Source organism: Danio rerio, chromosome 15 (assembly GCF_052040795.2).
Source record: "Danio rerio strain M-AB ecotype USA chromosome 15, GRCz13ab, whole genome shotgun sequence".
NCBI classification, from domain to species: Eukaryota; Metazoa; Chordata; class Actinopteri; order Cypriniformes; family Danionidae; genus Danio; species Danio rerio.
The window spans coordinates 27,359,816-27,378,775 of record NC_141035.1 but is presented as its reverse complement, the minus strand read 5'-3'; the positions used below and the strand labels follow the sequence as shown (position 1 = coordinate 27,378,775).

Below are 18,960 nucleotides of genomic sequence, written 5' to 3'. Positions count from 1 at the left end.
CTGGAGCCGCAAGGGCTAGTAGCTGTTAAAACTAAATTTTACCCAAGAATAACAAGAGAAATAACATTTAAAAACTGAATTTTAATTTACTTTAACTTATAAGGAATAAAACTGAAAAAATATGAAAATGTGTAACTGAATTGTCATCATTACTTTATAGACCTGTTTTTGATTTGTTTTCTTGCTAAAGCTGCCATTTTGAAACCACATTAATATAGAAACAGGAATCTGGAAATGTCATTTTATTTATGCTTTTACAAACATATTTACAGTGAACAGTAAAGCAGTTCATCATCCAACAGTTTAATCAAAATCCATGATGAAAAGTTGGTGTGAAGGTGATCTCTAATACGGTTTCGTCCCACTTGGCTTTCTTAGTCAAACCACATTTCACTGGCTGACTTTGGGATAGCCTTAGTGTAATCTTTGCAGCAAGCCTTTAATTAGTCTAATTAGGCATTTGGAGAAAACATTCAATGTATATACACTGAAATCTTTCTCCAGAATATAAGGAATTAACTAAATGGGGGTTTGAACTTAGGGATAAATTGCAATATGCTTAATTAACACTAATAAGCTTATTCAGTTGTTCAACACAGCCGTCCAAATAAATAGAAAACAACAAATCATATTCAAATTCTTTCAGCACGGCCTTTCTCTGTGCAAGGGTTTGAGAGGATCTGTCCATGTTCCCTTCACACTCTTGCTCACTACTTAATAAGATCAACCCTCATTGCAACTTGCTATGCCTTTTCTTTTTAAGATATGCGGTTGTTTCAAATCCCCCGTGCTGCAGTCAGAGTCTGGAGGACGCTTAGCTAAAAACCATTGTATATTTAAGGAACAGTGATAAGGAAGGTAAAACATGGATCTCCAAGGGAACAGCCTGTAGGGACGCTGAGCCAATCCGTGACGGTAGGCTTACTACAAGGGATAGCCAGTAGGGGGAGCTTTGTCATACTTATTGCTTTCTAATGAAAAAGGTGGAATGCGCACGTCAAAGTGTGAGCCATCTGTCCTCTCAAAGCAGAACGTCCCCCTAAAGGAAACAAAACATGACATGCATGCGTCATCTTTGCAACACAAAATAACTCAGTGACATTCGTTCATTTTCTTTTCGGCTTAGTCCCTTTATCAATCTGGGGTCACCACAGTGGAATGAACCGCCAACTTATCCAGCACATGTTTTACGCAGCGGATGCCCTTCCAGCTTCAACCCATCTCTGGGAAACATCCAAACACACTCATTCACTAGAGACAATTTAGCCTACCCAATTCACCTGTACCGCATGTCTTTGGACTTGAGGGGGAAACCGGAGCACCCAGAGGAAACCTACGCGAATACGGAGAGAACATGCAAACTCCACACAGAAACGCTAACTGACCGAGATTAAATGTTTAAAAACCATTTTAAATGTATTTCAGTTCCCCTCACTCCACAAGAATCTTACAAATATTAAAACAGAACATGGAACTAATAAAAAAAAAAGTTTTAACGGGCATAGACACAATATTATTCAGATCTTTCTGATATTGCGTTTTTTAGCTCATGCAATTTACATGTTTAGTAATATAATATTAAAATATTACAAATAAGAAACGCAGTGGCGCAGTAGGTAGCGCTGTCATCTTACAGCCAGAAGGTCGCTGGTTTGAGCCTCGGCTGGGTTAGTTGGCGTTTCTGTGTAGAGTTTCCATGTTCTCCATGTGTTTGCGTGGGTTTCCTCCGGGTGCTCCGGTTTCTCCAAGTCCAAAGACATGTGGTATAGGTGTATTAGGTATGCTAAAACTGACCATAGCGCATGTGTGTGAATGAGTGTGTATGGATGTTTCCCAGTGATGGGTTGCAGCTGGAAGGGCATCAGCTGCGTAAAACATATGCAGGATAAGTTGGTGGTTCATTCCATTGTTGCAACCCCAGATTAATAAAGAGACTAAGCCGGAAAGAAAATGAATAATATAACTAATAAAACAGTTTTAGCTTGATTATCAATTTGCATGTATTTTATAAAGATTAAGAGAATTATGAATCCTTTACCTCAGATTTAGAAAAAAGGTCAGATGTTTGTACTGATTGTGTAGCTGCTAAGTGCTCTCCCATTAGTTTTTACAAACTTTACATTTATCTTATCTGTCACCTACTTTCTGAAGTGGCCAGTGTGAAGTCAAAGCTCTTAAAATTTATATTATCCTGGCATTTATTTATTGCTAAATCAGCAACTTATGACTATCTCATGGCAAAATAGAGATACATAAGAATATCACATGATAAAAAACAAATCACATGATTAAAAACAAAATTTTACTTGGACAAACATATAAATAGAAATAAATAAATAAAATTCACACAAAAATATATTCAAAGTTAAATATGATTTTTCAGTTAAATTAAAATATTTATTTATATTTATTATAATATATATATATATTTAAAATACTAAATAAGATATTTTTATTTTAAGATTCTTCCTGGTGGTGCCTTTTTAAAAATGTCCATTAAAGTACTCTCCTTATAAATTTTTTGGCTAATGGTATTCAGACTTCCAAATTCCAACAGAATATGTTTCATGGTAAGAGCAGCTTGGCAGTAATTACGTTTAGGTGGTGCTTCGTTATTCAGTATATACAAATGAGTCAACCTAAAATGTCCAATTCATATTATACTGGCATAATAGCCTTAGTTAACTGGTACAGTCTGGTGACTAAATTTGAATTAGTGACTGCTAAAAAAAATTAAGCTGAAAAATAGACTAACCATAACAAAACAGCATGATATATACAGTACAAAAAGACATTTCGATAAATGAAAAACAAAGACAAATTAACAATAATAATAAACAAATGAAAATTCCCTGACTCTTAATTTCTGGAATAGAAATGATATTCCAGAAATCCCATGACCTGTGATAACCCTGTTCAAACAACCCGTAACCCGTGACAAACAATGCAATGATGTTATTCATGGAGACAATCCTTTTATGCAAGGGATCACTTATTTTTCATCAAATGAAAAGCTTGATAATGAAACATTTGTTCTGGTGACTGAAATCACATCCCTGTATTTTGCATTGCATACAATAGTTAACAGCACATTTATGATTTGTAATAAATTAAAGCATTCACAAACCTGTAAATCAGCAAATAAAAACATCAATTGAAAGACATATTTTAAAAATCTAGTTTTATTAATGATTATGATTTTTAGTGGTTCAATATAGTCACTATTAAAGTTAAATATGTTTACTTGGAGTTAACTAACAGCTGTGCAGATTCTCCCATTAAGTTTGTTTAGTTGTCCATGCACATTTTACCCTGATTTTGTGTACATGCCACATTTATAAGTGAGAACCCTGGAGAGCAGCAGCTTTCTTTCTCTGCTCTGATAGCTACTAAACTACACAAAAAGTGTAGTTTTTTTTTTTTACCTTACAACCCACTAACAATAGGCCTTTCAAATTAAGGTGAGTTTGAATGCTAAATTCTTGTTGTTTGTAACATGTAAGAGCTTGTTGTTTCCTAACAAGACAATGACTGCAGTTTTTAAAGGGATAGCTTGTTTTAAAAATGTTTTTTGTTTAAATCTCAAAGTGATGGTGCCCACTGATTTCCATTATGTGGATTCTAGAAGTTGGACAAAGGACAATGTTCCTGGTTATAATCTTCCTAATAGTCAATCGAAGATATTCTACTGAGGGTGAGTAAATTAACTGGAAATTTTCATTTTACTGTGAAGACTCTCTTTAAATAAGATGTGTTTTCATCTAAAAGGTCAGAATTGACAAAGGAATGTTCTTTTTTTTTTTTTGCATCGTATTGTGATTTACATATCACAGCAACACCCTACATCAAAGACATTGTGCCAAAAACAGAATATTGTGTAGTCTAAACCCCACATTATTCAAAATCTAAGCTAATTTCTTCTATTAATGCTTCTATTAAACATTAAGCTAGAATAACGCATTTATGTCAACATGTTGATAATCTCACCACATGTGTCCACTGGGTGCTTGAAGTGAAACATGACTGCTGTACTGAAACGCCGGCTGTTCTCTTGACAAAACAGGCTCCTGGTGAGATAATGATGAGTTAACATTTAGCAAACAAATCTCATTTCCGTAGTCTTGAATTCTAGATTATGCTTTTGCTAATTAATTGTTCACCTTGCCAACCACTCCTCTTCCACGGACTGTTTCCAGAGTCCCAGAGAGACTGAAGATCCTCCAATGTCTTTCCCTGAGCTGAACCACCTCATTGCCCAGGTTCTCCAGACGGATGCAATAACGCCACTGCGGAAAACATCAACATATTATCTTCAACAGGTCACCGATGGCCAGCCTATAAATAGCCCTTTTATTTAGTCATTACAAATGCCATAATCAGGTAATTTTGCTTACCCAATACACATGGGAGTTTTGAGCTTCCTGTAGACATACAAAAACAAACATAAATCAAGACCATGTTCATTTTAAAATTAAAGTACAGTAAATAAATATACAGAATGTATGTATTCGATGATGCATTTAATTGATCAAAAACTATAGTACATATTTAAATTCAAACAAAATATTTCTTTTAAATAATATATTTTGTATTAAATTTTCTATTCATCACATTTTTTGAAAATACATAAAGTAAACAGTATAATTAATAATATTAAAGAGTGTCTATTATGGGTTTTTGATAATAAACTTCCATGCAGTGTAACAAAGCACTAAGAGAATGAAAACATCCAGCAGATGATCAGTTTAAATCTGAAAGTCCACTATGTTTAAAACTATTTATTCCTCAACAAAATAGTTGACTTTCTTTAACAAAATATTCGACTCAAGAGTCGAATGAATGAATTGAGCTGGGTTCGGATCTTTTACTTTGAATGCGTCGAAGTTGATGCGTTAAATCACCAAATATGTAGTACTGGATCCAGTGTAACATGAACGCAACTTTCACTTCAGAGTTCAGACACTAGCAGAGCGCGGAGATTACGGGACTGATCATGAGCGAAGGTAACGATTACTGACAGATGGAGATTCGGCTGTGGAGAATAAAGGGTTAAAGTTCATTTTCACAACACCACAGTATAGCCAAATTAGTGCAGTGTTTGTTCCTGTCATTTTTCAGATTTTTGATACAATAACCTACGCTGCAACGTGGGATTCGCCGGCAGTTTGCCATTAAAGGAAGGAGCAGCAGAGACTATTATGTATGGGACTTTAACAGTTACTGACAGTCCCTGTCAAAGTCTGACACAGTTCACATGGACCAATTTCTTCTTCCTCCGGATCATAACATGTAAGGGCGCACTCACACTATGTACAGTTGCCTTGAACCGCGCCGAAGCACGCTTGTCCCCTTCCCGTCTTCCCCGGTGGACCGCACTCACATTGCATTCAGGCCTGAGCACGCTTATGTCATTGATGAGAGCGTTCAGCAAAGTGGAGATTTCTTAAGTTATATCGTTTTAGTGGTTTGGGATGTGGTGACACGCAGTCAAAAATTTCGCCCAACAGATCAGCCACCTTTGACGCTCAGAAACAATCATAAAGTCCTTGTGCAGCAAGAATTATGAGGTTTGCTGAAGGTGCAGCTGTCATGCAGTGGGGGGTTTGGGTCTTTAATAATCTACAACAGTTTAGGTTCATTGAACAGTAAGAATGATTAATAAATCCATATGAAACAGTCCCTTAAAAGTCATGTCTCGTCTCAGGCATGTCTCGGGCTCAGGCGCGCTTTGCACTTACACTACAAGCGTACCACGCCTGAGCCCAAGTGACCTGTGCTCTGGCACAACACTTCCAACCGGGCCAGGGCCAGCCAACTGAACCATGCCTGAGCCCGATTCAGAGCACTTAACACTTCTCAAATGATACGCGGAGCGGGCCTGAGCACGGTTCGGATAGCATAGTGTGAGTTCACCCTTACAGTGTTTCCCTTTAGGATTTTTTCCAGCTGTGGCGGCAGACCTTTTACACAAATCAACCAACTACCTATGGCGTTATTTCAATGACAAATGGAGAAATGTCGTGAGCGCAGAATTACAAGTCGAGATTGCATTTATGCAATACGAGCATGAAAATATTTTTGCTTGCGCGCCAATTTCCTCTGCTTGTGCACAAAACCTCTTGCACACCCCCTCATATATATGCAGCTCAAGCACAGATCTTCTTGTGCGCTCTCAAATAAGCGCTACTGAAATGCGATTTAGTGCTGGCCTCACGCATCACACACCTGTCAGCACGTAACCTTAAAGGGTTAAACTACTACAGTTACAGAAAAGTTTGCACTGTTATAATTCACTTACCTTTTAATATGTTTTGGTGCAACAACAATGACTGAATGTTTTAAATGAGATGCTGTAATTTAACCATGCCTTAGTGTAATTAAAATTGTTGCCTTGTTTTGTGTAGTTTGCAAAATATGTATTTAATTGTGTGTTATAAGCTGTAATTGCTCCGTGCAACTTATCTATTATAGATCACGGCTTGTACTCTATCTCTCTGGTTAAACCTCCATGAGGCTATTCACATATTGCGTCCAAAATCACATTGAAAACACGACGCATGCTTCTTCCTTTACCGATTTATATGCGTTTCTGAACTCACAATCCTCTGCTGTTTGTCATTGCTATTGCTACCATCAGCCGTTGTGAGCATTTCTCTCTGTCTCACGCTGAGTGCAGACGACTAGTCACAACAGACTGTGTCATCAGTCCCATCAGCACAGATTAGCTTTGTGCTAAGGAGGGGTTTGGGAACAAATGAGTCTCTGAACGATTCATATGGGAGTTGTTGGGATAATTGGGTAAAAATAAATGCATATTATAAGACAATAAAAGTGTTTTTGGCCTTGCATGCATATTATAATAGAGGCTTTTCAAAAGGATTTCTGAATGATCATGTGACACTGAAGGCTGGAGTAACAGTTACTGAAAACTCAGCACTGCCATCACACGAATGCATTTAATTTTTTTTAAATAAACAGAATTTAAAATACATTTCAACAACTGTATTACATACAAATAAATAATACAGTTACATTCATCTGTAAAACCTCACAATATTACTATTTCTACTGTGCTTTTGTACACAATGCAGCTTTGGTGAGCATAAGGGACCTCTTTGATAAATAATCTTACTGGCCACAAACTTTTTTAAGGTTGTGAACATTTAATCTGCAATACACTTAAAACTCTATTCTTACTCTCATGCCCATGTAGAAGGGGATGACGGTGACACGGATGTTCTCTGTGGTTTCTCGGTGCACATCTGACAGCTCCAGCCAGGGATGGTTCTTCTCCTGCCAGGCCCGTAAGGTATCTCTCGCAGTAAACGGAGGATCTAAAGAAACAAAATAAATGCAATGAAATTTATTATCAGACTCAGGACTGATATTAATACTAATGAGAAGATGATGACTAGTTACTTCTGGAGGGGTTAAACATTAGGAAACGTTCAAACAGCTCATGCTGGATAGGAACTTGTTCAGTGGAGTTGTAAGGCAGGATGTCTTCGTGACTCACATAATCCAGACCTGAAACACATGCAGGCATACAAATGAAAAAATGAGAGATAAATGGAGCTTTCATAAAAAAAAAATTAGGCCTCTATTTAAAGGGGGGATTTTTATTTAGAGAAATAGACTGACAATTAATTAATTTAAGAAATATTCACAATTGTGCCAATGAGTTATCTGCTTTAGTGTTTAAGATTTTTGAAAAATGTTGGAAAAACAGCCACTGTTTTCATTTTTTGTTCCTATTATGGATGTCAATGGCTGCTTTCCCCCCCAACATTCTTCAGAATATCTTATTGTGTTCAACAGAGGAAAAGAAATTATAAAAGTTTAGAAAGAGAGTTTTGAACTTATTGCAACATCAGCTTTTAGCTATGTTATAGGGGAAACAAAGATCACATTTACATTTAATACATTTTATAAATATCACTTTTCTGTAATTATAAAAACATTTTAACAATTAAAAGTCATCAACTGCAATAAACAATACATATAATTAAAATAATAATAATAAATTTTAATAATACATGAGATAAAAATCTAAAACGTTTTAAAGGTTTGCTTTGGACACCAATAATCAGATTTTCAAACAATTAAGACTATACTTTGATTAAGAATTAGGTCGTAATTGAACTAAACAGAAATAGAATTAAGACATGTGGAGATGCCGATTTTAGTTGCATTACAGACATCTAAACAGCTTAAACTACTGTCTTCATGTAGGATTTTCACCACATTTTTGCATCAGAATAGACTAATATCTAATTAGTCAACGGAGGCATGCATGAAATGTTCCTGAATGAAAGTGAAAGTGCCAAACCGCAGTTAAAGATGACAAATTAAAAATGAAACACTCAAAACTATATGAAACTCCAATGTAGATAGCGTAGTGTAAAATGGTATCATGAAAGGAACATTCAAAAAAGCAACTCATGTAAACACTTTAATCATATTATTGTCTTATTCAGATTAAGGCAAATAATTCAATTACTGATGTCCATGTAAACAAAGTCAATGAGAAGGAAATGTTAACTGTTGTGTAAACTGTCCCTTTAATTGTGATTTCTGGCTTTAAATTTGTTGCCAAAATAACTAAACAAAAGCATGTTATTTTCATCTGTCGACTCAAGATAGATCAGTGTTTATAAGTGACAATCAAATCAAATCAGTGCTGATCAATGCTATTTCTCCATTCTGCAGAGGGCAGCAACACACATAAAAACACAGAACTAGATACAAAAATGCAGAAGTACAACCTAAAGCCAAGGTGCCGACAAAAGTCTGTCTAATGACATGTGACAAATAAAAACCGGTAGATCTGGGTGCAGATGACATGATGAAAACCTACGCACAATGTTCACTTGCAGCTACTACAGACACAGAAATAAGATACCCAACTAGTACTGTATATTCAAACATAACTATTAAGATGACCATTTCTTTTACCTGGAATTGCATACAGTGCTCTACTATCATCATGATTAGCCAGGAACGTAACTGCTTCAGTCTGAGAACGCTGGGACTAATAGTGACAAAGAAAAAAACAAAAAGATAAATTTGTCAAAACAAGTTGAGATTGACCTTATTATTGCTCATATCAGCAAGTCAAGTATTCAGGAAGAACTTTATGCAAGTTTAAAAGTTTGTTCTACATTTTTTTTTAAGAAATTAAAACTTACATTCACAAACATTGTATTAAATACATTCCCTGGCCACTTTATTAGTAACGGGTTGAACCCCCTTTTGCTTTCAGAACTGCCTTAATCCTTCATGGTGTAGATTCAACAAGGTACTGGTATTATTCCTGAGAGATTTTGGCCCATATTGACATGATAGCATCATGCAGTTGCTGCAGATTTGTCGGCTGCACATCCATGAAGCCAATCTCCCGCTCCTCCACATCCCAAAGGTGCTCTATTGGATTGAGATCTGGTGACTGTGGAGGCCATTTAAGTACAATGAGCTCACTGTCATGTTCAAGAAACCAGTCTGAGATGATTCACGCTTTGTGACATGGCATGTTATCCTGCTGGAAGTAGCCATCAGAAGATGGGTACATTGTGGTCATGAAGGGATAAACATGGTCAGCAAAAATACTCAGGTAGGCTGTGGCATTGACACAGTCCTCAATTGTTTCTAATTGTTTCTCCACACCATTACACCACCACCCTGACCCATTGATTCAAGACAGGATGTATCCATGCTTTTATGTTGTTAATGGCAAATTCTGACCCTACCATCCGAATGTTGCAGAAGAAATTGAGACTCATCAGACCAGACAACGTTTTTCCAATCTTCAATTGTCCAATTTTGGTGAGCATGTGCCAATTGTAGCCTCAGTTTATCTGTTCTTAGCTGACAGGAGTGGCACCTGATGTGGTCTTCTGCTGCTGTAGCCCATACACCTCAAGGTTGGATGTGCTGTGCGTTCAGAAATGCTCTTCTGCATCGGTTGCAATGAGTGGTTATTTGAGTTACTGTCGCCTTTCTATCAGCTCAAACCAGCCTGGCCATTCTCCTCTGACTTCTGGCATCAACAAGGCATTTGCGCCCACAGAACTGCGGCTCACTGGACTTTCTCTTTTTTGGACCATTCTCTGTAAACCCTAGAGATGTTTGTGTGTGAAAATCCCAGAAGATCAGCAGTTTCTGAAATACTCAGACCAGCTGTCTGGCACCAACAACCATGCCATGTTTAAAGTGACTTAAATCACCTTTCTTCCTCATTCTGATGCTCGGTTTAAACTGAAGCAGATTGTCCCAATGCCTAAATACATTGAGTTGCTGCCATGTGATTGGCTGATTAGAAGTTTGCATTAACAAGCAGTTGGACAGGTGTACCTAATAATGAGGCCGGTGAGTGTATGCTAAAAAATAACAGCCAACGGCTTTCAGCATTCATTTAAATATGTATATTTTTGACCAGCAATCCAGTATATCAGAATATGAACAAAACCTGAATTAAAAGTGTGGAAAATATACTTTGAAGACTACATATAATTGAAGCAAATGTTATGCTGATGGTACTTACTATATGAGGACAGTCTCTGGTGTCTATGAGGACCTGGTAGTACGTGTGCATTTTACCCTTCACCTCTTTGGATCCATGACCTGTAGAGTCTGGCTTACTGAAAAAAAAAAAAAACACAGGACAAACAGGATCACTGAGCTGAATCACAAACCAAAGCATTTAATCATGCATAGGCCTAAAAGACCCTCCACTACATACCTGTCAGTGGTAGCAGGACTCACATCGCGATCATAAAGACGAGCGTGCCACGGGAATAACACAATTCCTCTATATCCAAAAACACTGTGCAGGAAGAGCTGCGGAAAATTACAACTGGATGAGTAAAGTTTGTCCACAAAGCCAGATGGAGGCTTGAGATAGAAGTCATTTTAAAAGAATTATGTTTTAAGGTTTTGAAGGATAGCGATTGCAAATGTATTTGTGGTGGTGGCAAGGGTGTTGCCAGGGTAAGATTTAGCACACTAATATGGATGGCAATCGAAACAATATCTGACTATGAGACAGACTATGATCTGACATAAGAAGACTATGTCAAGGCAGAAACTATAAATGTGTTTCTTTAGTATGTGAAGAAATACAGTTTAAGAAACCAACGTTTTTCAAGTCAATATGGTGTTGGATGCTTACAAACATTTAACATAATATCATTATGATACACAACTAAAATGAAAATGAAGCTTGTATATCTTATATGGTCACATACGGAAATGTAGTCTCATTTAGAGCAGTTTCATTGTCTTGTTAACTGTCATACTGTGTGTGCTGCTGACACAATTAAATTGCACTTTTTTTAAAAGGATCCACTCAAGCGAAAATTCTGGATGCACTTGACCAAAAACAAAAATCTAAAAATGATTCGGAATATTTATTTATTTTATAAAGTAATTTTGTACAATTTAACTCAATATTCTAACAAAAAAAAAAAACCCTCAGACCAATAAAATAACTACATTTTATCAACAGTGACAAAAATCAGACAGAAAAAAATATAGTGGCCCAAAAGTATTAGCACACTTTGCATATTTTAGAAATTGTAATATATTTTAAAGTATATTGAGTGAGACAGCATAATCTAGTCAACAGTGAGATTCGCTGCTCTTAGTTTGGTTGGCACAGCAACAAACCGGCTTGCGTGAGGCACGCCATTGAAATTACAGGGACTCATGGTGCGGTGCAGTGCTTTTCATGTCTGCTGTGAAAGTCACTTCGCACAGTGACTACAGCTGGACAAATTGTTTTTTTTTCGGCTCACATTTTCAGGAAAATTTCTCAGGAAAAGACTTTAGGACACACCTGCCTTCCATTCATCAATGAAGTGTTTACAAGACAAATTTTAAACTAAAACAGACATATACGTTCTGGCATATCATTTACACAAAAAACAGCATTATGGGAGTTTGAGAAATGCAACTTTCAGAAACAGGTTTTAAATTAATTTGTTTTTAAACAATGCCAACATAAATGGTGAATGGTAATAAACTGCTATCTGCAACAATATAGAGTTCGGATCCCAAACATCATTTGCATTGAATAATTATTTACCATCATAAAACCTTATACCATAAATCAACATTAATTTGTTCCCTAAATGTGCTAGCCAATTTCATAGTAATAGACAGTTATAGAACATCACAAAGCAGCAGTGCAAGTCCAGCATGTGCAATACAACTTTTTCCCCCACCGGAATGCCATTGCCATTCCATTAGTAGCTGCTTCTTCTTAAAGTCCCTATTAGTTTTAGCATTAAAGTAAACTTTAAAATCTAAATTTCAGTCTTAGAATAATAAAAATAATACTACAGAGTACTCAAAATGGGTTTTCATATTAAAAAGACAACTGACCTGTCCTGTTTCATATTTCCCATGCTGCTTCAGGGCTTCAAATACTCCAACAGCTTCCAGTATTTTCCCCTCTGGTCTGTTTCTGTCAGGTAAATACATACATACATACATACATACATACATACATACATACATACATACATACATAAATTGAAAATAAATTCTACAACCTAGTCAGCTTTTCAACAAAAGATTGAATGGGTTTTCAACAAGACTGAATAGGCTATTGCACAACATTCAGGAGATTGGGACCAAGACCACATTGAACTTGAAATTTTTGTAGTACACTAAACTAAACAGACAGAGGTGTGCTGACCACAGAAATAGAACTTGTTTACCGTCTACTGGCTCCGGCCCAGACTGACACTTATGTAATCAAGAATGGCTTTGGGGGGTTTGGAAGAAACGCTGAGGTTTGTAGGCCTCAATTTTGTATATTGGCATTAATTCAATTATGATGCCTTTGTATAATTCTACTCAAAACCCGTGTGATCAGCACTTTAAATTTCAGAAACTTAGCAAAAAACAACTTCACTGTTTAGTGTTCAGCCACAGTCACTGAGACAATATGGCAGTTGTGCTGCAAGCATGTGAAGCCTTCAAACTACAGGAACAGCTTACATTACACAAATGACAACTGACATTTCATTACTAATCAACACGAATGCATCTGACAGATATATTATAAAGACATTTACGGTGGAAATAGATAGCTGAAAGTACAGCTCTGCGCAGTTATGTAACAGGAGGACATGCTAGGACGTTCGCTTTAATAGTTCTTACCGAGATGACATGAACCTCGTCTGTTGAAAACTGGACGAGCCGCAAGATGAACACAGCGACTGGGGTCTTTTCGGATCTAACCCGCTGTTGAAGTCTATCGCACTTAATATTCTGTGAGTGCATTTGTGCTGGTTATATTTACTTGCAGTGGACAATAAGCCCCGACGTATTGCACACGCTGCCATCTTCCTTCAGCTATCGGCACATGAACACACGGGTGCAGTCAGTATCATTTGTTTTCAAAACCCAAAATCATATTCTAAACCCACACAATTCAGAAAGATTGAAAAACTAAAGTTTGAAATTACATTTAAATGAGTTTGGACCCTTTTATTGCAATATTGAAGTGTACAAAGTCGCACACAATTTCCCATAACGCACCGCGACCGGAAGTTGTCGGCATAAGTTACAACACAAAGGTCATAGCAACATTTATTTATTTGTGATATATCAGAATGACTACGATATAGGGAAGAATACAACTTATGATATTCAATTAATGATTTTATTGTTGAAATTTCATATACATAAATGAAGTGTTTGCGTGGTAAGCCAATTTTTAACAGTAACGTTATAAGTTAGCATATGAATCAAAAACGAATTTATAATAAGAAAGGAAAGAAAGAAAGAAAGAAAGAAAGAAAGAAAGAAAGAAAGAAAGAAAGAAAGAAAGAAAGAAAAAAGTAAGATCGTTATTAAGATGAGAGTTTGTGGTGATTTTTTTGTGGTGATTTATCTTTGTGGATAAATATCTTGGCATGTCAATAATTAAAAAAACAAATATACACATGATTCTACATTGCTGTAAAACGGTAAATAAACTCCCTAACAGTGGGCGGCGGTATGTGCACAGCTGGTCTGTTCTGCAACCAGCCAATAAACACTGAAGTAAAACAAGAAATCAGCTGACAGGCAGGACTGAAAATACACAACATTCTCAATTCAAGATAAACGGTTACACTTAAACGGAGATTACACTCAACATCAACTGTGACGTTAAGTTGATTTAAGCTTCAGCGTTTAGCCTTTTTATAAGTTAATCAGGGAACTTTCTTTTCGTCTTGGTATCCCTACAACTCGCAAATATAAAAATACATGCACATTAACGTGTGTGGAACTTAAAACAGGCGTTTTTATTTTCATCATGGCTTCTTCGTTTAAAATCGGAGAAAGATTTAAGGAGTGGTTGAGAGATTTACTGGAAAGCAAATCTGCCATATCGGAGGAGCTGAAAGAGGAGTTGAAGACTTTCAAAGATCAGTCCATCATACCCTTCAAGACTGTGAGGAAACTACACAAGCTTCTTCAGGACAATGGTAAGAAACTAAAATTTCATTGACAAATCCAAAATTTTAAGCACTTTAAGCAAAAACGAACTTCGTTGAGTATGATGTGTTTGTAGGACACCCAGTGCATCTTCACGAGCTGTTTGAAGACAGCACCCTTCATCTTCCAGAAGTCATCACACCTCCAAGAGTAAGTGTGAATTTTGCAATTCTTCTTCTTCTTGTTTTAACTAGGATTTTGCAATGATATACACTAACTTTAATATAGGCCCATTACGAACGTCACATGTAGCATCAACCATGGCAAGCCATTTTGACATTTAACCTACAAAACGTACTAGTATCTATTTTCATGCTTCTAGTGCTTGTTCTTTACATATGAGAACTTCGTTACATGTGGGTTTTTGTACATTAAGTCTTATTGATATTAAATGAATACTAGAATATTTAAGTTATTTATTAGATGCTAACTTACTGTTTCACATATTCTATACTTTTGTAATTATTTTTTTATATTTTGTAATTAATTCTGCTAAACAATTCGTATCTTACTGGTTGTTACTTTTTAAACTCATATTCTGTCATGACTAGTCAAAAACGGCCGCTGTACAGTTCAATTAAAAGTTATTAGTGAATATTTGAAATAAGTAATAGCATATAATAAGTGTGTACTAGTACTTGCTGAATTGAGTTACTAATGAATAAGTACTAAAGTCTAATGAATAAATTCTTGTATTTAATAAATAAAGAATTGGCATCTATGTACGTTGTAAAAGAGTATCTACTAAGTAGTATATAATGATTAAGTACTAGTATTTAATGTGTAAAAATTTTGTTTTAAAAGTTCCTAGTTCCCAATGAACTACTTGAACATAAAAATTAGTAACATACTAGTCTAAAATGAAGAGTAGATATCTCAATGACAGATCTCCATAGAGGTCAATGGCGGAAATGTGAAATTAATTATTAATTTATTATTAATAAGTAGTAGTATATAATGATTTAGTATTAATATACATTAATCGGTGCTACACTGTAAACAAATTATGACAAAAAGTCATGACAACAACTATTTTGTTACCTTTTTAAACTAATTTTAATCAGGTTTCAACAAATATTTTAGTTATACAAAGTTGAACACTTTAATGTACAATTCATGCTATTAATAATCCATTAACTAAGACGTTCAGCTCAATAAACTACCAATTAGCTGTTTATTAATAGTCATTAAGGTAATAGTTAGGTTTAGGTATTGGGTAGGATTAGGGATGTCTAACAAGATCATACTTTTATATTTGCTAATAAACAGTTAATATTTTAATAATAAGCAGGTAATAAGCCAGTAGTAAATGGTGTGAATTGACACTTAAACTAAAGTGTTCCCCAAAATTGTTTTAGTCAGTTTACTGATGTAAGTTTTGATTCAGATCAGTTGATTCAATTAAAAATCGGCAGCAAGATTTTTTTTACAGTATAATATCTCATAAAGAATATTAGTAATGTACATTTTAAAAAGATACTAGTAACTTAAAGTGATAGAAATGAAAATTGTCATCATTTACTAACAGTTTGAGTTTCTTCTGGTGAATATAAAAATTGATTATTTAAGAGAGTTGTAAGCTTTGACTTCAATAGTATTTGTTATTCCTACAATGAAAGTCAATGGTTACAGGTTTTCAGCTTTCCTCAAAGTATCTTCCTTTCTGTTCAATAGAAGAAAGGAACTCCTATAGATGTTTAAACAATAAAAGGAGAGTAAATAATGATTACATTTAAATTTTTGGCACTACTTTGTGAAAAGTAACCATTACTGAACAAAAAATTGGAAATAATCATTTATTGGACATATAATCCTAATCCTACCAAATGCCAAAACCTAACTATTACCTTAATAACTGTTAATAAGCAGCTAAAGCATGTTTAAAACATCTAGCTTGTTTGTGCATTACCCCAAGTTGTGATTAAGCAGATATTTATTTCAATCCAATAGAACCCTCAGCTGGTGGCCCGTCTCGAAAAAATTAAAGCAAAACTGGCCAATGAAGAATATAAGAGAATAACACGGAACGTAAATCCACAGGTGAGCATTCGTCTACAGCCAAATATATCCTTAACATTTTTCAGTCTGTCAGTAGATTTCTTAATATGCTGTTTTACTCAACAGGAAATGAATCAACATGGAACTTTAGCAGACTTTGGAAGACAAGGTCAGGATGTTCCCCTTTCTTTGCTTATTAGTAATCTGTTTCCTCTGTGTTGTTGTTCATCTTACTTGTCATTTGTGGTTTGCAGTACGCTCCGTGAAGGCTGTTGTTGTTACTGTATTCAATTTCCTGGTAACTGTAATTGCAGCATTTGCCTGTTCATATCTGGGCAGCCAGTATATCTTCACTGAGACGACAGCAGTAAGTTCACATTTAAATCACTGCAGAGTCAAGAAGTGTTTTAAATACCTATTCTAAAATACGCATAATGTCTCTGTATTGTTTTTTTTTATTTCAGAGAGTAATAGCTGCCGTTATTGCAGCATCTGTTGTCGGCCTTGCTGAGCTCTATGTTCTGGTCCGGACTATGGAAGGAGATCTTGGAGAGCCCTAATAGTGACTAATATTATTAAATATTTCCAGTTTTTGTTGTTGTTAACTTGTTTCACCATACAACTGTTTTAGTTTCTTGTTTTCTTCCGAATCAAAACCCTGCAGCTTAACAAATCAATCTTGATCTAAAAATTTTATCTAAAAGATCACATTTATTAGTAAAATAAATTACACACACACACACCAGACTATACATTATTCATATTACTGTCTAGTTTTTCCACAATTCTAGTGTTTGTATTTATTTTTTATTCCTTCATGGACATTATTTCTTTAAAGCGACATGATTGTAAATGATTTGTGCTTGGATGTTTATTGTGACTGACTCCCTAGAAGTAGTGTGGAAAAATGTGATTAATAAAATAATAAAAGAATAAAAGAATGCTTAAGTCAACAGCATTTAAAAGAAAAAAGGGAACATTTATTAAATCACACACCCTGGCAATGCTCACTTTGATAGTCCAGCTTTGTTGAACCAGGTTTACAGCATTTGCTGTTAAAATGCAGATCCAGTGCTTAATGTATATTGTGTACTGTACGTTCTGCACATGCAGCTGTGTAGTTGAGCTTTGGCAAAGTCTCAAACCAGTAAAAAAGACAACCAGAAACGTGCAACACAAAATGGCTTTTAAAGCCATGCTCATGCCACTGAAAATTATAGAACAAAAGGCAAAACAGTTATAAAAAAACTAAAACAAATGTGCCTATCTGAGAACAAAAGATATATTGTAACTTATTTCCTGTACATATCTATTTCTATCATTCATTAGTAACTATGCAATTCAATAACAGTCTTTATCTTTTTAAAATGTCTCCACAATCCACTGAGTTGAAGATGTTAATTAAACCCCAAAATGGAAGTTCTGCTATCATTTACTCGCCTTCAAAATAAGACGTCTTCTGACTTAGAAATACAAGAGCATGAAGAAATCTGAGTGACTTCTGTCCCTCCATTGAAAGTCTATTCATTCAGCATTTTTATACTCGTCATTCAGAAATAGATTGACAAAAAACTTTTAATCAACAAACCTGTTTGTTGTGCAAGATAATGTTTGAGGGGAAAAACAACAAAATTAACAAAGAAATGCCGCCCAAATTTAAAATAAAGTAGTATAAAGCCCCTGGACAAATAAACGACACTATTTGCATTTTCGCATTTGAAAACATGTTGATCTGAATCCCACCATTACATTCTAATATGTGCACATTGCATTACAAACCAATCACATACGTTTCCGTGCAGATTATGAATGCAGTAGCCAATAAGAAGAGGCAATTAGTGAGCGCCGAGAAAACCTTGAGTTTGGTGAGTGCGCGTGCTCACTGACTGAATTTTGCGCGCCTGTGTTTCTCATCATAAACGAACAGAAATAAAGTAAGTAGAAAATTGAACTTAAGGTTTTTTTTTTTTGTTTTTTTTTGGATAACGTGTGTTACTAATGTAATTGACCGACGCGTTTTTTAAAAGAAAAGGCGTGAAAACGCCTGAAAAAGCGTGCTGACGAGATGAGCATGCTGACTAAGTAACGTAGGTCTACCTATATTTTACTGTGCCTATTCGTGGATATTAATGGTAATTATAAATATAACGTATCAAGAGCAACTTTATTGTTATCGCACTTTTAGGCTACTAGTTCCTTTGAAATTGATTAATTTGATGGTAATTATATTTTTTTGTTTACTGTTATTCTGATTTATGTAGGCTAATGGGCTACAGTATATGCACAGCTAGTGTTTTTCAGCCAACTGTAAACCTCCAGTGAAAGGTTAATGTGACTATTTTAAATTTAAGGTTCCTACACCATCGATATCATAATATAATTAAAATACAATCAGTTAAATAAACTTAAGCATCCGTTTAGTTGTTCAAGCATAACACAAGACGATAGACCGTGTAAACTTTTATCAGTGGC

At 35.4% G+C, this 18,960-nt stretch overlaps 2 protein-coding genes across 3 annotated transcripts; one reads left to right on the top strand and one right to left on the bottom strand.

Annotated features, from left to right (window-relative positions):
• Window positions 1-227: 227 nt before the first annotated feature.
• Window positions 228-13,574, bottom strand: poldip2 (polymerase (DNA-directed), delta interacting protein 2). Of its 2 annotated transcripts, XM_087282152.1 has the most exons (12): window positions 13,473-13,574; window positions 13,165-13,359; window positions 12,382-12,463; window positions 10,739-10,836; window positions 10,541-10,637; window positions 8,956-9,031; window positions 7,420-7,527; window positions 7,198-7,334; window positions 4,395-4,421; window positions 4,161-4,286; window positions 3,988-4,067; window positions 228-1,039 (listed from the first exon to the last, which is right to left on the bottom strand). In XM_087282152.1, the coding sequence occupies exons 2-12, from the start codon at window positions 13,347-13,349 to the stop codon at window positions 925-927; spliced, it is 1,131 nt and encodes a 376-aa protein (XP_087138278.1). In that variant the 5' UTR covers window positions 13,350-13,359; window positions 13,473-13,574; the 3' UTR covers window positions 228-924.
• A 501-nt stretch (window positions 13,575-14,075) lies between these two features.
• Window positions 14,076-17,460, top strand: vma12 (vacuolar ATPase assembly factor VMA12). Its single transcript, NM_001105597.1, is given in 6 exon segments — window positions 14,076-14,480; window positions 14,567-14,640; window positions 16,441-16,530; window positions 16,615-16,657; window positions 16,743-16,855; window positions 16,953-17,460. Coding segments are annotated over 6 exon segments (588 nt in total). The 5' UTR covers window positions 14,076-14,308; the 3' UTR covers window positions 17,049-17,460.
• Window positions 17,461-18,960: the final 1,500 nt, after the last annotated feature.